General features: G+C 31.5%; 1 protein-coding gene and 1 non-coding gene across 2 annotated transcripts; one reads left to right on the top strand and one right to left on the bottom strand.

The window, feature by feature from the left end:
- Nucleotides 1-10701: 10701 nt before the first annotated feature.
- Nucleotides 10702-10809, bottom strand: LOC112536519. Its single transcript, XR_003080511.1, has one exon. It is a non-coding gene; the product is annotated as a small nucleolar RNA R71 (small nucleolar RNA).
- Nucleotides 10810-11453: 644 nt separating this feature from the next.
- LOC125369823 lies at nucleotides 11454-14664 on the top strand. The gene is made up of 2 exons (XM_048373095.1): nucleotides 11454-11610; nucleotides 14177-14664. Exons 1-2 carry the CDS (start codon nucleotides 11454-11456, stop codon nucleotides 14662-14664), a joined length of 645 nt encoding a protein of 214 aa, XP_048229052.1.
- Nucleotides 14665-23900: the final 9236 nt, after the last annotated feature.

Raw genomic sequence — 23900 nt, 5'->3', positions numbered from 1 at the left:
AGTCCCTTATATTTATGTCATTTTGCATTTTTGTGTTCTACTTTTTGATTAATGGTGTCATCTTAAGGCCACAAGGACTTGAGTTGCTAAGCACGCGGAAGGTTACCCTTAATGCACGCGAGGCTAAGGAGCCCATGACTTAAGAATGACATCGTCCATCCTAAAATGTTTTGTTTAGTGCATTCCAGGCCATGGGACCCTAAGCTCACACGAGGTCACCCTCTACTTGCACCAGTCTAAGTGCCATTTGAACACAAAACAATGGCTTTTAGGTGAAAGCAACACCATTTGCTTATGGCTGCCCCTGATTCAGTGATTGCCCTCGCACGAGTGGACTATGTACTCAGACTCTTTATTCCAGAATGTAAGGCTAGCGTCCAAAATAATGTCATGAGCCTTTTATGTCCTAAAAGGGCTACCCTCGCACAAGGTCACCATATACGCGTGAGGGGTCAACCTCTAGTGATGAAAACATAAGTCATTTTATTTAATTTTTTTTATGCAAATTGATCTTATGCCTTATTTTAATGTTGCCCATTCTAAATTTGCTACATTATTTGGCTTGTTTCCTTTCTTTCCATGTTTACATTTATCATATGGTTTTCATTATTTGCTTTATGTCTAATTACTAACCCGGAAATGTAGAGTTAGTTATTTTAGGGGATCCTCTCTAAAGGATCAGACCTCCTTTTAAGGCAATTAATTATTTGATTTGTATTTGTATTAAGGCCCCTAAGGCCATTTGCATGTAGGCTCCACTTAATTTCTCAGTTTATTTTAGTTTCTATTCTCCTCTCCCTTTTTAATGCATGTTTAATTTATATTAAGGATGTCATCTCACATGTAAATAATGGATAAAATTGGACATAGTAATTGTCTTGATCACCTTATATGTAAAGATAATAAAATTAAAGCTTACCAAAGTAAGCTCCCACGTCTCATATGTGTTCATCTCAAATGCTAAGGCTAAAATAAATTCAACACCTAGATTAGGGTTAATAAAAAACATGAATGATGTGAACACCATGGCATGCTAAAATAACACCTAAGGCACCACAGTGCCTCCCGATCAGGACTAGCAAAGGCACTAATGTGCCTTTCATCTATGACTAGTTAGAGGTACAAAAGTGCCTTTGCCCAGGTTAGTCTTTTGATTGTGTACCTCACATGCTTAAGAAGATTAAAAAGTCTGATGTGTAAAGAATATAGGGTAAACACTAGCTGAGATAATGTTATTAGGATAGGCAAAGGCTAGTCTTCTTTAATGGAGGCTAGGCTTCACCGCCTAGTTAGATAGGGTGCTTTCATAAATTTCTCCATCCGTACCTAACTTCTCAAATCTAGAATCTCTAATTTTTGGAGGGAGAAACTTAGGCTCTTCGCAAGGGGTACAAAGTCGTCATCGTCACTCCCGAAACATGTCTTGATCTCATTGGGTGGCGACTCCTTCTCCGATTAGTTTGAAGGCCTTTCATTATCCCTTAGGACTTTTGACTGAACAGCTCATTTTAAAATGGTCTAGTACGAAGAATTATACCTAGACATAGTGACGAGGCCGCACCGCACTTGGGGCCAGCCTATGAAAAAGTTGCGCTCATAAGGGGTCCTTGTATTCTAAGGTTGTAACTGATCAAGGGACTGCAAACAACCAGTATCATGCACATTAATGGTCATTTAGATATGCAATGGCATAAAGAAGCAAACTTCAAATCAAAAGACCATCTAGTTCAATAGATTCATCTAATATTGAAAAGATTAGATTTTCACATGAAGGTCAGAGGCTAAGAGATTTAGGATATACGTTACCATTAGACTTACAATGGAAAGGACAAACCAACATTTACTACAAGACAGTTAGATGAGACAAGACAGCACATGATTGGAAGACTAACTCCAAAGAGAATTAATCCTGCAGTTTTGGCTTTATAGTAAACTGATAGTGATGTATTTCTTAGAATTAGATGAGACAAGCTAGGTTATTTATGAACTTAAACATGTCTTTTAGGATATTGCAAATATTTTTGTAAGTAATCAAGTTCCTGGACAACTTGAACTCAGTATATTATCAAGTCCTTTAGGAACTTTGTTTAGCTATTTAATTTTGTTGAGACAGTACATTTGGTTATTTTGTAGAAAAATAAGTTGCTTCAATGATATTTGTTTGCTTTTTGCCATATTTATGTTTCTTGAATTTCATTATCTAATGCATAATTTTTTTATTATCAAAAATTTCCTCTTGTGATGAAAGCAACTAAAGATGACTACCTTTCTATCATCAATAAATCCCATTTCAAACATAATCAGTACATTGTACCAAACATTACATCAACAATCCTAATCTCATTCACATATTACCCAACTCACTAAGATTACTAACACCACTCATGACAGGACACACCTGATTTTGTACAATTTATTTTTCTTCAATATAGCTTTACATTCTTCTTCCAGTTTCTTCTTCTCTAGTACAATTGTAACTTTATCCTTTAACTCAGTTGAAATTTTTGCACTTATTCCAGGATTCATCATCCTGTAATTTTCCTTCCATAACGCTTTCTTTTCTTGGTTTAAGTTATTGATGATGGCCTTTACTCTCTCGCAGATACAGCCTATGATTTTTACCCAAAAATTTAATAACTCCTTCATATAATTAATCAATAACTAAAGAGCATTTTTGCTTACCCGGTGTCTTTTAGCATACTTGCTACATCCAAAGAACCTACACTAAGAATTTGACTCATTCCATGTTGTCCACATGTCACATGTTTTATTGCAAAAGCAACTTAGAGCTCTTAGCAGATCTTCTTCGTCTCTAAATTGAGCCCTTCCTCTGCTATTGGTAAAGCTTATAGAAGACGTTGACAATGACATCTCAATTTTGGTTATTTCATTACTCTCAATTTATGATTTTAAACATATAAATAAGGAAGAAGATGAAAAACAAAGTAAAAATAGATAGTTACATTAATTTCACAATGATAATTTTAACTTTTGGGACCCACTTTAATTAATTACCAAAGCTCTTAATGTCTACAACTCGTGTTTTAGACGGAGTTAGAAGCAGGGGGTTAATTGATATGTTTTAGTTAGTTTAAAGATTCACTTATTAAAACTTGAAGTATAGCGGTTTAATTGAGACTCCCAGAAAATGGCTACATTACAGTTACTTTAGTTTTGTTGCATATATTTATAGTATACTTTAAATATTTGTCCTTTCAAAAAAATTTAAAAGTAACAGCAAATGGTTGTATGCGCTCAACAAAATACAGTATATATTAAATACATATTTGACATCTCCAACTATTTTAATACATATATATAATAGATTTATAAAAATAAAAACATAAACTCTTAAAAAATAATATACAATACACTTTTTTTATATATTGAGTATAAAATATATATGTTAGTTAGATGTTAGGTAACTAACATATAACTAATAAATGGTATGCGCTCAACGAAATATGGTATATATTAAATACATATTTGGTATCTGCCACTATTTTAATTCATGCAGATTGCCAATTTACAAAAATAAATATATAAACTCTTAGAAAATAGTGTACAATGTATTTATTTTTTTATATGTTGTGTATAAAATATATATGTTAGTTATATGTTATGTAACTTTAAATTAAAACTTTAATTTATATAAGATATATTTATTTGGAATTCTTTTCCAGTAGCAGTGGATATAATATTAGTATTCACGCAATATTATGAAATACATCTAATTTATTTTAATATATATTCTTTATATAATACACTTATTATGTTTATATCTTTAGAAAAAAAAACAAGTAAAAGTTACACCAAATGGTATACATTTACTGTATATATATGGTATCTAAAATTATTTTTTGATTTCTGTTTTATGCCTTCAGTATTTATGCACTTGTAAACTTGGCCACTATTTAAAAGATTTCACTAATTTCTTAGAATAAATACATTATCAAACATTATCAATGCAAAATATAACCTTGTTTATTTCAGTTTTTTAGCCAATTTAAGTGGTCATTTCATTATTTGTCCATACATAGATAGCATTATTACAAGAAAAAAATAGAATTAAATTGAATAACTTAAAATTGAAATTAATGTCATATGCCATCTCCTTTCTTTACTAGTTATATAATAATTCACTTACTCTTTCTTTAATTGTCCTATAAGTTCATTTGCCTCTTTCTCCTTCTTCATTATATATTTCTAAAGATATAAATGAAAAAAAATAATAATATATGCACCACTACAAATAAAAATCTCTAGTAAATCAAAATAACAAAGTTACAAACTGATAACTGACCAAAATATAGGCTGAGCATGAACAATAGGCCGACCATAAAAGAATAGACCAAGCATGAAAGAGTGGGCTGAGTATGAAAGAGTAGGCCAAGCATGAAGGAGTATACCAACCATGAAAAATAGGCTGAGCATGATAGAAGAGGCCAACGATGAAAGAATAGGCCAACCATGAAAGAATAGGTCGAGCATGAGATAATAGATCGAGTAAAAAAGAGTAGGTCGAGCATTGCATATCGAGTTGTTATAACCAAGAAACATTTGGTTGACTAAGTCCAAATTCAAGTACAACAAGAAGTCTTGAAGACTAAGTCATAGTCAGACTCTAATTAGAAATCTGACCCGATCTAAGATTCTGTTGTATGACCAAGAAGACTAATCCTAATAGGATTGAGAGACTTTACATTCACAAAGTCCTACTTCTTATAGGACTAGGAGACCTTCAGTCTCTATATAAAGGACTGTGACACAATGTCATGTGCATTCATTATTCTACAATTACTGCATACTTTATAACTTAAAACCATTACTGACTTAGCCATCGGAGTGAATGGCCGGACAACCTTGTCTAGTGCTTTCTAACTATTATTTCAAGTATACCAGAGCTCGGTTCAGACTTGAAAACCTTGTTGATAGCTTACTTATCTTGACCAAGTTATCAAATGGCATTGTTTGTGGGAAAAAAATTGAAAGTCTTTTCCTACAAAAAGAATCATAAGCTAATGACGAAAAGCTAGGATATTGATGCTTTTCACCTACAAGTTCATGCAACATGAAGAAGTAAGTACTACACTTATCTCACATATTTATCTATGACAGCTCCAACAGAAATCATAATAAGATATAATAAGAGGATCAAAACAAGAAAGATGAGCACATGGACACACGAGGCACCAATTCAAATAAGGAAAGCAAGGATTTGAAGACGATAATAGCAGTAAAAGAATATTAAGGGCTTATCTCCAAAGCTCATGAGAGCGCACCAAAGCCATAAAAAAGTGTTAATCTTCGAAGCTCATGTGAGAGCATCAAAGCACATAACAAAGTATTGACAAAGCTCATAAGAGAGCACTAAAGCACAGAAAAAATGATGATCTCCAAAGCTCATGAGAGAGAACCAAAGAGCATAACAAAATATCGATCTCCAAAGCTTATGAGAGAGCACTAAAGCACATAAAACGTGACAATCTCTAAAGCTCATGAGAAAGCACCAAAGCACATAACAAAGTGTCGATCTCCAAAGCTTATGAGAGAGCACCAAAGCACATAAAAGTATCGATCTCCAAAGCTTATGTCAAAGCACCAAAGCACATAACAAAGTGTACGTCTCCGAAGCTCATGAGAGAGCACTAAAGCACATAAAAATGTGTCGATCTATAAAGCTCATGAGAGAGCACTAAAGCACATAACAAAGTGTGATCTCTAAAGCTCATGAGGGAGCACCAAAGCACATAACAAAGTGTGATCTCCAAAGCTCATGAGAGAACACCAAAGCACATCACAAAGTGTTGATCTCTAAAGCTCATAAGAGCACCAAAGCATATATAAAAAGTGTCGATATCCAAAGCTCATGAGAGAGCACCATGGCGCATAACAAAGTGTCGATCTTCAAAGAAGGAGCACTATAGCATATAAAAAGTGTTAATCTCAAGCTCATCACGAGTGTTTATCCTAAAATAGCCAATCGAATGCATGAGCTTATTGGAGAGCAACAGTACATGAGCTTATGGGAGAGCAACAATACATGAGCTTATTGGAGAGCAACAATACATGAGCTCAAAGGAGTAAAAGTAAATGAGCTCATTAGAGAGTAGAAGTACATGAGCTCATTGGAGAGCAAGTACACGAGCTTATTGGAGATAAAATTACACAAGCTCCTCAAAGAGTAGAAGATTAATTCATTCAAATGTTCAAACAAGCTCCAAGTACCACATAACACTAGTTCATCCAAAATGGTTAAAAAATTCTAAAGAGAGCATCTCGATAAATAACATTCTCTCGAGCTTGCTAACCAATCTCCTAAATATCAAGATCATTCAAGAAGTTATCAATTATCGAGCATAAATGCTCTCTCACTAAAGGATTGGCTAATGATAACTGACCGAGATATAGGCTGACCATGAAGAATAGGTTGAGCATGACATAATAGGCTGACCATAAGAGAATAGGTCGACTATGAAAGAATAGATCGAGCACGAAAGAGTAGGTCGAGCATGAAAGAGTAAGCTGACCATGAGAGAATAGGCCGACAATGAAAGAATAGGCTGAGCATACAAGAGTAGGTCGAGCTTGAAAGAATAGATCGGTAGGTCAAGCATTCCATCCTGAGTTGTTATAACCAAAAAATATAGGGTTAACTAAGTCTATATTTAAGTACAACAAGAAATCTTGGAGACCAAGTCATAGTCAGATTCTAATTAGAAATTCAACCCCGATCTAATCCTAATAGGATTGGAGATTTTACATTCATAAAGTCCTACTACTTCTAGGACTGTGAGACCTTCAGTCTCTATATAAAGGGCTATGACACAACATGTCAGGTACATTCATTATTCTACAATTGCTACATACTTTACAACTTGAAACCATTACTTACTTAGCCATCATAAAGTCCTACTACTTGTAGGACTAGGAGACCTTCAGTCTCTATATAAAGGACTGTGACACAACATGTCAGGTACATTCATTATTCTACAATTGCTACATACTTTACAACTTAAAACCATTACTTACTTAGCCATCAGAGTAAGTGGCCAGAAAACCCTGTCCGGCACTTTCCAATCGTTGTTTCAGGTACACTGAAGCTCAGTTCAGACTTGAAGACCTTGTTGATGGCTTATCTGTCTTAACTGAGTTATCACAAAAAAAAATATTTCTCTCTTCTTAAACTTGTATGAGAAATAATATCTATATACATGTTTTGGTATCTTTCAAGTATATGTACAACATATGTATACTGTTTCGAATATAATATCAAACCAATCAGCACCACACTCATTAAGCTATCACCAAAAGAAAGATAAAATATATATATTATTCAGGAAATTCATCAAAAATCTTAGGTGCATATTCAAATATCAGTTGCAATTATCTATTTCTCTAAATTTTCTAATATTATGATGATAAATTAATACACTTCTTATTAAATTTTTAAAACCCAACATTCTAAAAACATAATCAATAATAAATCAAAAGGATTAATATATTTTTCTACTATTAATCAACAAATCAAAAACTCATAAATTCCTTTCAAGTTAGTAGAAAAGCCCATATTAGCAAGAGAGTTAGGCACTTATTGTATCCTGAAAATAATTACCAAATATATTTATCTTATTTACTGCTATCTAGTCTCAAGATATGTAGAATAAACATGAAAATTTATATCCCCTTTAAATGCTTTCAGAAAGGCCATGTTCTTTAGTGCCATAGTTGAAATAGTTTGGGTAGGCACTCGTCCATCTTGGCAATGCTCAAAGATATAAGCTTCATCAAATGGACATAAAGAGGTTCTTATATGTAAAGAATAAAAAAAAAGTATTGGATTTATCTCCACCTCTAATTTTCTTATATTTTTCACACGCACATATGTAGAAAAATAGAACAATCAGAAAAATAAGAAAAATAGTATGAATACGAAAATATGATAAAAAAGAGATAAAGAAAAAGAGAATAGTGCTTCACCTTATATAATCTCGTAAAAAAATAAAAAAAAATTAGAAAAAACTTCCTAAACAATTTTGTGGTATGATATATTTTTATTTTAGGGTATCGTGGTTTGCTTTTTATCAATTTAATACTTTGTGAGCAAATAACAACTAAATTGCACAACACCGTTATGAGGGGTTGACATGGCAATTAAAAAACAGTGGTCATTGCATGCGACATCGGAATATCTTAATGATGTTGTGCAATCTGGCTGGTATTTGCTAACAGTCATATTCACAAAATATGAAAGTGACAAAAAGTAAATTACGGATTCTAAAATAAAAATATGTTAAACCAAAAAATAATTTAATAAATTTTTTTAAAAGTCAACCATATTTTTAAAAAGGTAATTTGTGTTATAAATAATATTATCTAAAAAGTCATCTTTTATGTAATTTCTTTTCTTTTTTAATTTTATTTGATTCTTACGTGTAATTCTTATCCAACCATTTTTGAGTACCAAATGTAATAGTCAAGGCAACTAATCTGGGCTAACAAAGAAATTGTGAAGCCGTCATCTTAGACTATGCATAAATCATTGGTTATTTGATTTCATGTTGGTTATTATTTTTCTACAAAAGAAAATTTTTGATTTATTAATCCATTCCCCAACTTTTAATTTTTAATTAGCCTTTTAGAAAAATGTTTATTTTCCCTTTCTAACTAACTTCATACTTGCATTTTTTAAATATATTAAATACTATTTTAACACATAATTAAATATATATTTTAATTTAAATAAAATCACTTTTGTTTATAATTACAAAAAGAAAAAATTATACTTACTGAAAATTTTCAAATGCCCGAGTTAGTGATAATATTAAAGCCAGAATGAACATTAGTAAGGCAAAAATAGAAAAATTGCAAGTTTTGCATATGTACTTTTATAATATTATATTTATTTATTCTTATATAGCTTTTAAATTTATTGTTTTTGGCAAATTATGAATTAATTTTCTTAAAATGTGTTATTAACAAAACAATAAATGATTATATTTCTAATTATAAAAATTATTATATTTATATTTCTTATTTCTCACTTCTTTTTAATTCACAACTTATGAAAAATAAAAATAAAAATTAATTTACATTTGCATTTATTATATAATATCTTTATTAATATATATTTTATACTAATAAATTGGTTACACTAACAATATTTATGATGTGAATAAGTTTGAACTTTTAACTCTTTATTACTACACATTCTTATTGGCTAGAGTGATAGATCACCATATTTGTCTACATTATATTCTTATTGGCTAGAGGTGGTAGATCACTATATTTGTCTATATTATATGACATTTAGTAGCAATTTGATTGTGCTAAGTAAAATTATTGATAATTTTTATCTAAATTTCTAGTTAAAATAACTTATATTGATTATAAATATATTATATTATAAAAAATATATGTATTTAGTTATTACTTTATTTTAATAAACACTTATTATTACTATTTTACTTTAATAATTTAAAATTTTAAAAATTATAAAAAGATAGATATATAGTAAATTAGTAGCATTCTATAATCACGAATTCTTTTATTATATTTATCTATTATTTTATTCTAATAAGTATTTAATGATGTCATTTTATTTTATTAGTATTTAATATTATTATTTTATTTGATTAGTATTTAATATCATAATAAATTATCATATAACTATATTAAAACTACATATATTTTTTATTAAGGGGATTACTAAGTAAAAGCTAGACTAAATGTTATTTCATCATATGGTTCATATTAATCATTCTAGTTACATATTTATTTTCTAGTTATTTAATTTTCTTTATTAAACTAAAGATCATTCTCAAAACATTTGCTTAGAGTGTTCATATTTATTTTCAGTATTTTGTGTGATAGTTGGTCTTTATAATATATGCTCTACAATTCCTTATGAGATCGACCTCGTGGTGAGCTTGCCCAAACTATCATTCGATTCGTACACTTGCGAGTACTAATTTAGATACATCAAGTTTTTGGTGCTGTTGCTAGAGAATCGTGTCAATATTATATTAATTAATTGTCAAATATTATTTTTTTTTGTTGCATGTTATTTATTTCTGTTTTATTTTTTAAATTTTGTTTTTAAGTTTTTTCTGAAATTTTTCCTTTGATTTTGTATGCCTAGCAGGAAAATGAGATCAGGTGATTCATCAACTTAAAATCCCTACAACTTAAAATCAACTATTAAAAAAGTAGAAGGAGACCAAGAGGTAGAGAGTGAGTTTTGTACCTCTAAGAGGAATTGAATTTGAAGAAAAGCTGGAACAAGAGTTGGAAGGAGAAGTTGAGATAATGGCTAAAGACCAAAGAGAAGTTGTAGCTCAAAGGAAAATGGCCATGAAGGACTATGCTCGTCCGATAATTAGTAACACTACTTCATGCATAGTCTTAGGCGATGCATCTAGGAATTATGAGCTAAAGGACTTCCATTTTAATATACTTCCGTCATTCTATGGTATGCCTAGTGAGGATGCATTGACATTCATTAAAGAGTTCTATGCTATAATTCATACATTCCCATTATCTGGACTCAATGAAGACCAATTAAAAATGAGATGTTTTCCTTACTCATTAAAAGATAAAGCAAAAACTTGGTTAATGACCTTGCCTCCTAATTCTTTGAGAACTTGGTATGAAGTTTATCAAAAATTTATGAGTAAATTTTACTCACATCAAAAGACCAAAGAATTAAGGGCTAAAATTTCTAACTTTTATCAAAAGGATACTGAATCCTTTCATAAAGCATGGGACCGCTTCAAATCACTTTTACTACAATGCCCACACCATAGATACCCACTTCCTGTGACTAACCAGTCATTTTATGATGGTCTAACACAATAATACCAATGTATGGTTTATAATGTAGCTGTGGGTGCTATGCTAGAAAGAATTGCTAATGAGGTTTATGACATCTTTGAGATGTTAAGAGCCAATTCATAACAAAAGAGTGTGAGAACAAAAAGAGTATGAGTGAATGAAGTTGTGACTAATATGAGATGGCTATGCAAATAGCCGAATTAACTAAACAAGTTAAGGTTCTTTCTTCAACTAAGAATATACAAAGCAATAAGGTATGCGATATATGTGGTGTTTATGGTCATGGTGCTAACGTTTGTTCGTCTTATGAGACTTATGCAGGAGATGAATATGAATAGGTTAATTTGATGGAATCTTATCAACCTAGGCAACCTAGGAATAATCCATACTCCAACACTTATAATCTAGGATGGAGGAATCATCCAAATTTCTCCTGGAGAAATAACGATCATAACCCACCACAAATACTGAGGAACCAAAACCAGCCCCAGTATCTGAATCAAGAGCCTCAATACCCAAGGAATCAAAACCCTCCATTCCTTAATTAAGGACAAGCCCCTCAAAGAAAACTAAGTTCGGAGGAAACACTCCAATATTTTATGACAGCTACCCATGACAGAATGGAGAGAAAGAAGAAGAAAACTGATTCTATAGAAGCTTCAGTAAAGCGATTGAAAATTCAAATTGGGCAAATTGCTGAAACTGTACAAGAAAATAAGAAAGGAAAATTGTCAAGTCAACCTGCGCAAGTTAAAGCAATTACTATTCTTAAGCATGGTGAGTTATTTGATAATAATATTGAAAATTTAATTGAGAAAGATTCTTTTTACGCAGATACATTAAATGTCACAACCAAATTTATTTATTTATTTTTATTAATAATTAATATTCATTAGCATGCCATTAAATATGTCATTTGCATCATGATTACGTATGACCTATTTTATTATATTATGTGGTAGATAAATAAATTATTTAGTTACATATTGATTTAATTGAAAAGTAATGATTTTGGACTAAATTGGAAAGTTAGAAAGAAAGAGAATTAAATTGTAAAATTACCTATTTTTACACCAATATACCACCTCTTTCGTTTCTTCATTTTTACACGTGCATTTCCTATTTCCTCTTCTTCTTTGTCTCTCTCATTCTTCTCCTTTTCTTCTTCAAACCTTGATTTCCTAATCAAACTGTACAAACTTTTAGTAAGTGAAAATCTAATTCTTTTTTTAAGTTTGAAAGATTTGGGCTTTCTTAATCAAGAGAAACAAAGGTGAGTAATTTTAATTTCTTGATTTTTCTGTAAATTAGGATTAATGATATGAAATTGTTGATGATATGTGTGTTTTGGAATTGTTTAATCAAGAGTGAACATGCTATTACTTGTGATCTTAAAGCTGAAATTTCTGGGCAGATTTTTCACCTCTGATTTCGTGACCTTAGAGGCTTTATCTCGAAAATTTCCAAACATGAAAGTTGTAGGTATATGTTTCAAGAATATCTCTGTAAAATGGTTTTGTAGATCGTTGAGTGAGTAGAAACTTATAAGGTTCAATTTGCTGCTGCTCTGTTTATAGTTCAGCAGGTGACCTGGTTTTTGTGCTAACATTTTGAGGCATTTAGAGGCTGAACCAAGCAGAGAGTTAAACATAAAAGTTGTTTATTTATATATCTAGTATATGTCTACAAAATTTTATAATTTTTGGTGAAGTATAACTTGAGATATGTTGAACTTAATATGGCCTGCTCGAAACTGTTTCAAGCAGAAATCGGACTTAGGATTCAGAAATTTGTTGCTAATTGTGTGTTTCACAACTTGAGCTAGAGAAGTCCAAATTGAGTAAAATTAGTGTCTATAGAAACTTTAGAATGTTAAATTTATATTTGGAGAGTTTCATCAGAAAATTTATTCATTTGATTAGTCATTTAATAGGAAACTTTTTGCTGTTCTGTTTAGATGGAAATTGGAGCAGCTGTATAGAAAATGCCATAACTATTTCTATACCAATGATTTTGAAGTGATTCTTTCTGCTATGGTTTCTATAAAAATGAAAGTATAATTCTGGAAAATATGAGATTTTTATTAATTGTACATAAGTTTTGGTGTAATTTCTAAATCAGTACCTACAAGCTGCCTTCATCAACAAATATGTTGATTTGTTGTCATTCATCTCATGCATCATATTAATATCTAGAATATATGTTATTTTGTTGAAATGTGATGTTTTATTGATAGTAAAGATATATATATTTATATCTTGTGATTAAATTGTATTTGTATTGAATATGTGAATAGGTTCATCCAAAGGAAAGGAAGTGGTAAGAGAAAAAGAATAGGATTACTTTGTTATCCTATAAATTTTGGTAAGTATTTAATAGACTAAAATTTGTGTATATTGAGTAGGAACTGCTGTTTGATTACTTGATAATTTCTTGGTTGACTGAGTTGATATTAGTTATGTTTTTGGCTTGTTGTAAAATGAATTGATTGTGATGTGTTGTGAAGTGAATTGATTGTGATTAAAGATTGATGGCTCTTGTATGGATATTGTGTGATCGGGAAAGCTGAGCCGGGCGGATAGCTACCCGAGTATGTGAGATGGCAAGACTGAGCCGGGTGGATAGTCTTGTCAAGTGGTTACTGAAATTTGAAAATGTGAGGAAATGTGAGGATGAGTCATCTGATCCTAATTTGATAGAAATAATATGGAATTGAATTATTTGACTTGGTTGAGTTTGAGATTATTTGCATTATGTGAGATGAAATTATTTGTTTATGAGAATAATTGAAATGGTTGATTTTGTGATTGTTAGTTAAGTGTTGGTATAATTTTCTGTATTGATAAAGACTTGATAATTCTAGCCTAATATACTATAGTTTAGTAAATTAAATACTTATTGAGTTGCTAGCTCATTCCTTAGCAATTTTTTTTTCAGGTTAGTGCAGTTGTAGATAGCCTTAGCTGTGCATTGCTCTCTTTGCATCAGTCAATATTATCAGGTGGGCCAGAGGAGTTATCTAAAGTATTGGGGCATTTTGGGTACTTATGTGAATTAAAATAATGTATAAATATTCCTTATATATATTAAGTATGTCATGTCACTTAAATTGTATGAATGTATATTGTAACTAATTAGTAAATTATGTTTATGAAGTTAAATATATATATATATTGCTATTCAATTGGATGTTTGAGTTGGGGTCTTACATTAAAAGAAGATGGACTAGTTGATGTAGAGATAACTGAAGAAGGTTTACAAAAAGAAGGAAGAATATAGCCCAATCTTGGGCAGAAAGAGAAGGATAAGGAGATATTTTCAAGACCTGAGTTTCATAAGGCAGCTGAGCCTTATAAGCCTCCTATTCTGTTCCCGAACAGATTGAAAGAAAGCAAACAGGATAAGCAATTTTTTGAAATTTTTGATATGCTTTCTAAGGTTAACATTAATTTACCCTTGTTGGATGTGATTAGGAATATGCCAGCTTATGCTAAATTCTTTAAGGAACTTAATTCCAACAAGAGGAGATATGGGAACAATAAGAAAGTTATGGTGTCTAAAACAGCAAGTGCAGTTCTCCAACAACAGTTACCTCCTAAAGCCATGTTGGATTTAGGAGCAAGCATTAATTTGATACCATATTCAACACGTGCACAACTTGGCTTAGGAGAATTGAAGCCAACCACCATGTCTCTACAACTAGCTGGTAGATCAATTAAGTATCCAAGAGGCATAGTGGAAGACGTGCTGATTCAGGTAGGGAAAATGATAATCCCTGCTGACTTTGTGGTTCTAGACATGGAATGTACATCAACAAGGGATAAGGAGTAAACAATACTCCTTGGTAGACCTTTCATGGCAACTACCAAGATAATTATTGACGTGCACAACGGGAAGCTGACTATGACAGTCTTCGGAGAGACTGTAGAATTTAAAGTGTTTGATTCTCTAACTATATCTCCTAGCACTTCAATTGATGAATGTTTATATGTTGATTGCATGGATTATTTTGTTTATGAAACATATTTACAGGATAAGGATGATAAGTTAGAAGTTGCATTAACATTGGAAAAGCATAAAGAAATCTTAGACTTACATGATAAGTTAGATGAAGTTATTCCAGTGTTACATGATGAAAGCATTATTGAACCTTTAGATTCACCCATTGAAAACAAATCAAAAATTATTAATGAACCACCTAAGGTTGAGCTTAAAGAGTTGCCTAACACACTTAAATATGTCTTCTTAGGAGAAAAGAATACATACCCAGTGATCATAGCCTTTGATCTTTCTCCTTTTAAAGGAAGAGACAACTATTAGAGAATTGAGAAGACTTAAAAAAGCTATTGGGTGGGGAATTTTTTATATTAAGGGGATTAGTCCAACAATGTGTATGCATAAAATTATTTTAGAAGACAATTCTAAAGCGGTTAGAGATACACAATGACGACTTAATCCTAACATAAAAGAAATTATAAAAAAGGAAGTTCAGAAGTTATTGGATAAGGGTATTATATACCCTATAGTTGATAGTAATTGGGTAAGTCCTGTTCATGTAGTGCCTAAAAAGTCAGGCACAATAGTTGTTAAGAATGAAAAGGGAAGTTAGTCCCTATAAGAATGACAATAGGGTGAAGAATGTGTATTGATTATAGAAAGTTAAACGCTGCAACAAAAAAGGACCATTTTCCTCTTCTTTTTATTGATCAAATATTAGAGCGTTTAGCAGGATATGAATTTAATTGTTTTCTTGATGGAATTTTAGGATATTACCAGGTATCCATTGCACCTGAAGATCAAGAAAGGACAACTTTCACATGTCCCTTTGGAACTTTTACGTTTAGAAGGATGCCTTTTGGGCTTTGCAACGCTCCATCTACATTCCAAAGATGTATGCTTTCTATTTTCTCTGACATGTTAGATGACTGCATCTATGGATGATTTTTCAGTTTTTATGGATGATTTTTCAGTTTTTGGTTCCTCATTTGATGCATGTCTAGGAAATCTGACTTGTATTCTTGAGAGATGCATTGAATGTAACTTAACATTGAGTTGGAAAAGGAGTCATTTCATGGTTAAACAAGGTATTGTGCTAGGGAATATTGTTTCTAGTAAAGGTATTGAAGTCGACTAGGCAAAAATCGATTTAATTGCTAAATTGCCCCCTTCTACTTCAGTAAAGGGCATTAGAAGTTTTCTTGGCCATGCAGGATTTTATATGCATTTTATTAAAGACTTTTCTAAAATTGTTCATCCTTTAATTGAATTGTTGGCTAAAGATGTTAACTTTATTTTTACTGATGCATGCCTATCTACTTTTAACATCTTGAAAGAAAGATTGACTAGTGCACCGGTTATTGTGGCACCTGATTGGTCTCTTCCCTTTGAAATCATGTGTGATGCATCTGATTATGCTGTAGGAGCGGTCTTAGGCCAAAGAGTTGATAAAGCTTTACATGTAATATAATATGCTAGCAAACTCTTGATGCTGCTCAAGTAAACTATTCGACAACTGAAAAAGAATTTCTAGCTATTGTATTTTCATTAGACAAATTCAGATCTTATTTTGTGGGATCTAAAGTCATTGTTCATTCAGATCATGCAGCTTTGAGATATCTTTTAACTAAGCCTAATGCTAAACCACGACTTATTAGGTGGGTGCTCTTATTGCAAGAATTTGATATAGAGATAAAAGATAAAAAAAGATAGTGAAAATGTAGTAGCGGATCACCTTTCGAGGTTGATTTCTAACTTTGATAATCTTAGTTCTAAAAAAGTAATTAATGAGACTTTCTCTGATGAACAATTATTTGTAGTAAATCATAGCCATGGTATGCTGACATTGTAAACTATTTTGCATGTGGTATTATGAGAACTGACTTAAACATTGTTCTGATCAAATGATTAGAAGATGTGTTCTTGAAGATATGCAACAAAGCATTTTAGCCTTTTGCCATGAAATGCATTATGGAGGTCACTTTAGCGGTAAGAAAACAGCTTACAAGGTTTCGCAATTAGGTTTCTTCTGGCCTTCGTTATTTAAAGATGTTCATATTTTTTGTGCTAAATGTGATAGGTACCAAAGAAGTGGAAATATTAGCAAATGAACTGAATGCCTCAAACTTTTAATCTTGTAGTTGAACTGTTTGATGTGTGGGGCATCGATTTTATGGGACCATTTCCACCTTCTCATGGTTATGAATATATACTTGTTGTTGATGATTATGTGTCTAAATGGGTAAAAGCAATAACTACACGAACTAATGATGCTAAGATAGTATGTAAATTTATAAAAGATAATATTTTTAGCAGGTTTAGAACACATAGAGCAATCATTAGCGAGGGAAGAACACATTTTGCAATAAGGCATTTAGCGCCTTACTAAAGAAATATGGAGTAACTCATAGAGTTGCAACACCTTATCACCCACAAACATTAGGACAAGTAGAAGTTAGCAGTAGACAAATTAAGTCAATACTTGAGAAATCAGTACGACCATCTAGAAAAGATTGGGCTATACACTTGAATAATGCCCTTTGGGTATATCGAACGGTTTATAAAATGCCGATTGGAATGAGTCCTTATAGATTAGTATACGGCAAAGTTTGCCATTTACCGGTCAAATTGGAACATAAAGCATATTGGGCTATTAAGGAGCTTAATATGGACTTAACTAAAGCATGTAAAGAGTGTCTATTGCATCTAAATGAACTAGAAGAAATGCATAGTGAGGTAGATGAGAATGTCAAGCTATATAAAGAAAGGACCCAGAAGCAACATGATAAGAGTCTACTTCGTAAATCTTTTGCCCCCGAAATGAAAGTATTATTATTTAACTCACGCTTTAAACTTTTCCAAGAAAGCTTAGATCCAGATGGAACGGACCCTTCGAAGTAATAATGGTTTTCAATCATGGTGCAGTGAAATTATATAACATTAAGACCCAAGAACGATTCAAAGTTAATGGCCATCGCTTAAAGCCATATTATAAAGGGATAACCTATAGACATGAAGTGGAGTGCATGGAAGCACCTCTAATTTGAAATAACCTTTGTTAATGTCTAGCTATAGATAATAAATTTAGCACTTTTATATCATATATTTTCTATTTTTACTATTTTAGTTCTCAATTTAAAGTATTTTCTCGCTTTATTTTTAGGGACCTGTAAGAGATTCAACCATCCGAGTACATACATGAACATCAAGTACAACAAAGAAGCTTTATGTGGTAACACTTAATTTACTAGTCAATATTGTGCTTCAAGTATTTATAAGATTATGTATATTACATAAAGGTCATTTAGTTAGGATTTGAGTATTCCTTACAATGCTTGTCTTTAGTTAAGAATTTACTCTTAATTCTAGTCAAGTCCCCCTTGGTAGCTTAGTTTTTTTTATTATTATTAAATGCAATTTTGTTTTCATCAAAAGAAAAAATTTCAAGTTGAGCGAGCCACGTTGCGGTAGTGAAATTTCACACGGGCCCATAGCAGAGTCATGGCAGGAACACATGGGCCCGAAGCAGCAGTAGCCAGCGGCGCGGAAGGCCTTAGCAAGCTACGACCTCGCAGGGCTGCCGTGAGGAGCACAGCCGCGGCAGCACACGAGGCCCTTGCGTGGGCCGCAACCTCGCAGGGCTACTACTAGCCACGACCACGGCACCCGCGAGCCACGGATGTCGCCATGAGCAGCAGCGCCTTTGCGACGCATGGCTACCCACCGAAAAAGAAAAAGAGTAAAAAAAAAAAAAAGAGATGAACAACTTTAATTTGAAATGCATTAGGACTCGAAACTTGTTCATCTCCCACCAAATACAATAAATTTTATTTGAATTCAAAAACACCCTTTCCCAAAATCCTAACGCTCACATATAAATATATTTTTTTCTCTCCTTAACATCACCTCCCTCCATTAATGCCACCTCATATTTTCTCTCTCTTCATTTTTCTTTCTCTCTCTACAAAAAATCTCAATTTTTCTTCCAAAACTTCAAAATCTTTACCCATCAATCTCTATTCTACCTATTTCATAGGTAAATACTGGCCCCAAAGAAGAGAATAAGAAACGAAAAGGGGAAAGAGATAGTCTCAAGCTCTCATGAAGAAGAACAAAGCTTAATGACAACTTATGGAGCTACTTTTGGTCTTTATTCTCATGAAGAGGGCAATCGATTCCTTAGCCTTACTTCAAGAGAGCAAGTTTCATATAAGTTTTTGGATGATCCCTTTCTAGTTAAGTTGAATATCTTTGAGAGAATGATGATCATTTTGGATAGACTAGGATGGAAGGATTTTGCCTTTAACTTATTGCCATCATATAATGAACTAACTTTAGAGTTTTTCACAACTCTACATTATGATCCTTCCAATGACAAGGAGTTTAGGGTAAGATTGTTTGGGCATAATTATACTGTTACTATTGATGTAATTGTCCAAGCTTTCGGGTTAAAGAAAGGAGGTATTTGTGAGCAACATCATAAGTTCGATTTGGGCAAGTTTTGGAAAAAGCTAGCAGGTCAAGACAAATATGATGTTAATAACATGCCAAATAATGTCTTTAATGATCATTGTTATTTGCTTATTTTTAAATTCATGTGTGGAGGCATCTTTGGCAGGAAAGAGACAAATAAGGTGACGAAGTAAAAACTAAATATTCTATGGTGTTTGGATACCTATAAATTTGTTTCTTTGGCATACTTTATTATGCAATGTTTAGTAAAGACATCAGCTAGATCTCAGAATTGTATCGGGTTAGGACATATTGTTACAGGTTTGGCCATGTATCTTTATAGTTTTGATCTGAAGTCTTCTCCATATGAGGCATTACCCTCCACAGGTAATTTAGATACTAATACATTGATTAGAGCTAATTTGGTAAATTATCGTGGTGGTCCCCTTACTTTTAAGCACGGATCAAGTGGAGGTAGTAGTAGTATGGTTAGATATGAGCCACCAAGACATGATACAAAGGAAGAATCGGATAATGAAGAAAGTAGAGGGCAAGAATGGGGTAGTCAAGGTTGGCACCAAGTTTTAACTCAACTACAAGCTATGAACACCAACCTTAACCAACGGCTCGATGCATTTGATTCTCGTTTGGCTAATATGGAGAAGAATCAATGTCGACAAGCATACAAACTCGATTGCTATTTCGAATCCATCGACTTTGATGCTCCATCACCACCATCATCCCCTCCTCATCATTGATTCTAGTTTTGTAATAATTTTCTTTTGGTTTGTTTTTAGGACTTAGCTATCTAGTTATCATAGGGCATTTACTTTTATATTTTTAGCTATCTTAGGATTTCCGTGCTTTATAGCTATTTAGGATTTTTGTTATGCATTTATTTTATAATAATAACTTTCTGATTCTGTTTTATTTATGATGTTTTATTTTAAGCTAATCAGCTCTTATCAATTATGGTTCTCTAAAGCTTGTTTAAGGTTTATACGGGATGATGATTACTTGTGGCCAATGGTGATTTAAATGACACTCCAATTTCTAAAGGAAATACTTTATCTTTTTGTCTTTTACGTGTTTCTTTTATGATTAAGACATTGAGGGCAATGTCTAAAATAAGTGTGTGTGTGTGGGGGGGGGGGGGGTGGGAGCTAAGTATCTTGTAGCTTTTGATTAATTTTTGTAAAAAAATTTAAACTATTCTATACTCAGCTTTTTGTTATTATTCTATACTAAAGAATCAATAAAAGAATGCTATTATGATAAATCTTTGAGTTCTTGAATTAATTTTTAAGCACATATGAATGTGAACTCATGAATTGATTGCACTTAAATGATCAAGTATTCATCATTTGCATAAGAACATGATTAGTAGTTTAGCAGCATTTGACATGGGTATGATAGAAGTGTATGATTTAGGTTGTTATTCCCTTGTTATTATTATGGTTTACCTATGTTTGTGGGAAATGATATGGTTAAGTTTAAAGCTCTAAGTTAATAATTCTACTCCGCTAGTTTTAGTCGTTGAGTAACCTGGGGTCTTCATGACCAATGTTGATTTTCGCGTAAAAGGGCAATTGAAATTTTGAGTATGCAAAGCATCTTGATTTTTATTTTATTGAGTAACTAGGTACATTCATTACCCATGTTTGTATTTGTGTAAAAAGGCATAACATCTCAGGAAAGAAAGAAACCCTTATCAAGTAAATCTAAGGGGTGAAAAGAAAAGAAAATTCAAGAAAAAGAGCTTGTAAAGCAAGTGAAAAATATAAATGCCTTCTCTTATTTAAACATTAAGGTTTTCCTTCTTGAATAAGGTTATCATAATTTGGATTATGCATTATAACTGTATTCATTGATAATGAGTTAAGCTATTTGTTGTGAACATGTGTAAATGATGAATACTTAAATCTTTTGACTAACTATGATTAAGTTTACAATCTTTTGAAAAAAAATTTCTTATGATTCAAGCTTTCTTTGATTTGCATAATTTCAGCATAAGTGAGATTCTTTTGAATAGTACTTTTGAGCTGAGTACGAATTGCTTTGTTAATTTTTGCAACGATTGATTCTTAAGTTACTATTACTTGAGGACAAGTAAAAGTTCAAGTGTGGGGGTATTTGATCGATCCAAATTGTATATAGATATTTAAGAGTATTTTAGAGCTTTAATGATATATTTATATATAATATGGTGAAAAGATGTGTTTTTACCTCACTTTAGTTTTCTTGTTTAAATTCAGGAAATAATCGCCAAAGAGGAGAATTTGAGCTAAAAATGCACTAATGGGCTTTAATTGGACTGCGGCTATTAAAGGCTCCAGAATCAGACACGTGGGCTATCAATAGCTTGGGCCTAGCTTAATTCATTAAGGCCCAAGAAGGAGGGGGGGGGATTAAGTAATTATTATGTAATTAGTGGATAATTATCTTTTAAGTTGTTTAGTTTGTTTAGGATAATAAGGGATAACTATAGTAGTTATTTGTTGAGAAAATGATTCTAAGAAGGGAATCTATATAAGGAGTAAAGGTTAATTAAAACAGGGAGTTCTTCGGCTACTAAGATTCTTTCTAGAAAAGGTTTCTATTATTCTAAGTAGAAATTTCTATAGTTCATCATCTTTTATATCTAGCTAGCTTGTATTGCATCATTCTTTGAAGAATCAGAGAAGCTTTTTGAAGACGTGGAGAAAGAGGACCAATCTTCTTTATTTCTTAAAGAACCTTTGAACTTTGAGGGAGTTTTAGTTTTCTGTTTTATAAATCTTAAGTCATTCTATTTAATTACAATGATCGTTGGATTAAGTATGTTAGACTAAGTTCCATAAGTGTTTACTTTGGCTTTTTACTTATATATGAATCTTATATATTTTGAGTTTAATGAATGATTTCTTTACCTTCATATGTTCATTAATTTCATCTATTATTATTGATTGATCATCATATCAATTTAATAGTAATATTTGTTATGAAAATCTTTAGGTTAAAAAGTATTAGAAACATCATTTTTACTTTAATCTATATTGGTATAAGAAACCTAAGTTGCATTATTAGCTTGAGTGACTTAGGGAAAAAGACACATCACCATCTCATTTATTAAATTAGGGCTTAAGGGAATTAAGTGGATTATTAAGTAAAAGCTAGATTAAATATATTTTATCATATAGTTCATATTAATCATTCTAGTTGCATATTTATTTTCTGGTTATTTAATTTTCTTTATTAAACTAAAGATCATTTTCAAAACATTCGCTTAGAGTGTTTATATTTATTTTCAGTATTTTATATGATAGTTGGTGTGTTTATATTTATTTTCAGTATTTTATATGATAGTTGGTCTTTATAATATATGTTTTACAATTTCTTGTGAGATCGACCTCGTGGTGAGCTTATCTGAACTATTATTTGGTTCATACACTTGCGAGTACTAATTTAGGCATATCATGTACCATATCACCACCTCCAAATCACTCCACTTTCTCTATATTTGTAATTTTAGTAATTCTTATTCACTTTATTTTTTTCTTTTAATTTCCTTTTCGATTTGAAGACTATGATTTACGATTTAAACATAAGTAACTCTCTCTCTGCGTGTGTGTTTATCTGCATCTGTATGTATATTTTTATTTCTTATTGTTTTTTGTTTCTTATTTTTCAGTATTATTTTTTGAGAAAATGGCAATGAATATAGAAGTTTAGTAAGCAAAATGGTCATTTATAATTCTTTTTTGAATTTGTGTGGGTATTTAATGTAAACAGGAATTGTAAGACTTGATCTTTTAATAATGATCTTTTACTACTAATGGGTTAGAGTGGATATTGTTAATGGCTGAGTAAGTTTTTAAGATTTGATTAACAAAATAAAGAAAATAATAAGAGAAAGAAAATGTTGATGTAGATCTATATTCAGTAGATCGAAGATTTTTATTGAAATTGTTATAATTTGGTTGAGACTATAGCTGTGACGAAGCCATTATTTTTTCTGTAAATTTTGAAAAGAGGAGGGGAGGAGAAGGAGGAGGAGAGAGCAAAGTAGACTTTTAATTAATAAAAAATAATATAAATTGTATAAGTCAATACTTAATGACGCTGTCAAATTTTCTATTGCATAGAAAGGCTTAAATCACAATTTTAATAATTTAAGAGTTTAATTGCACTCAAAATTAATTTAAAGGTGAATTCACCCCTCTCAACGCCTTTGCCCATTTAAAAATTGATGGGCAACCAAATAAGTGACTATATGTCCCTACTGATTTATATATATATATATATATATATATTTCAAAAACAATAATTTGTTATAAATAGCTTTTAAATTTTTTATCTAATAACTAAGCAACCGGAGAACCAAATACATTTTCATTTTCTTTTTATATTGTTATTTTTTTTTGTTAATAACAAGACTGTGGTTAGAAATTAATATTTTAAATTAACCAAAAATTTGATTTGTTTTTGTTAAATTTAAAAAAAATTAAAATTAAATAGTTAATTATAATTTTTTTAGCGCGGTTCGATTAACCAATTCTTGCACAACCGTACGCGTGTGATAATGACAAGGAAAGTACAAAAGACTTGAACAAGTCATCTTGCTATTTATGTACACCTAT

This window comes from Ricinus communis, chromosome 4, assembly GCF_019578655.1.
Source record: "Ricinus communis isolate WT05 ecotype wild-type chromosome 4, ASM1957865v1, whole genome shotgun sequence".
Classification (NCBI taxonomy): Eukaryota; Viridiplantae; Streptophyta; class Magnoliopsida; order Malpighiales; family Euphorbiaceae; genus Ricinus; species Ricinus communis.
Note: the sequence above shows the minus strand (reverse complement) of the source record. Positions and strands in the feature narration are given on the sequence as shown.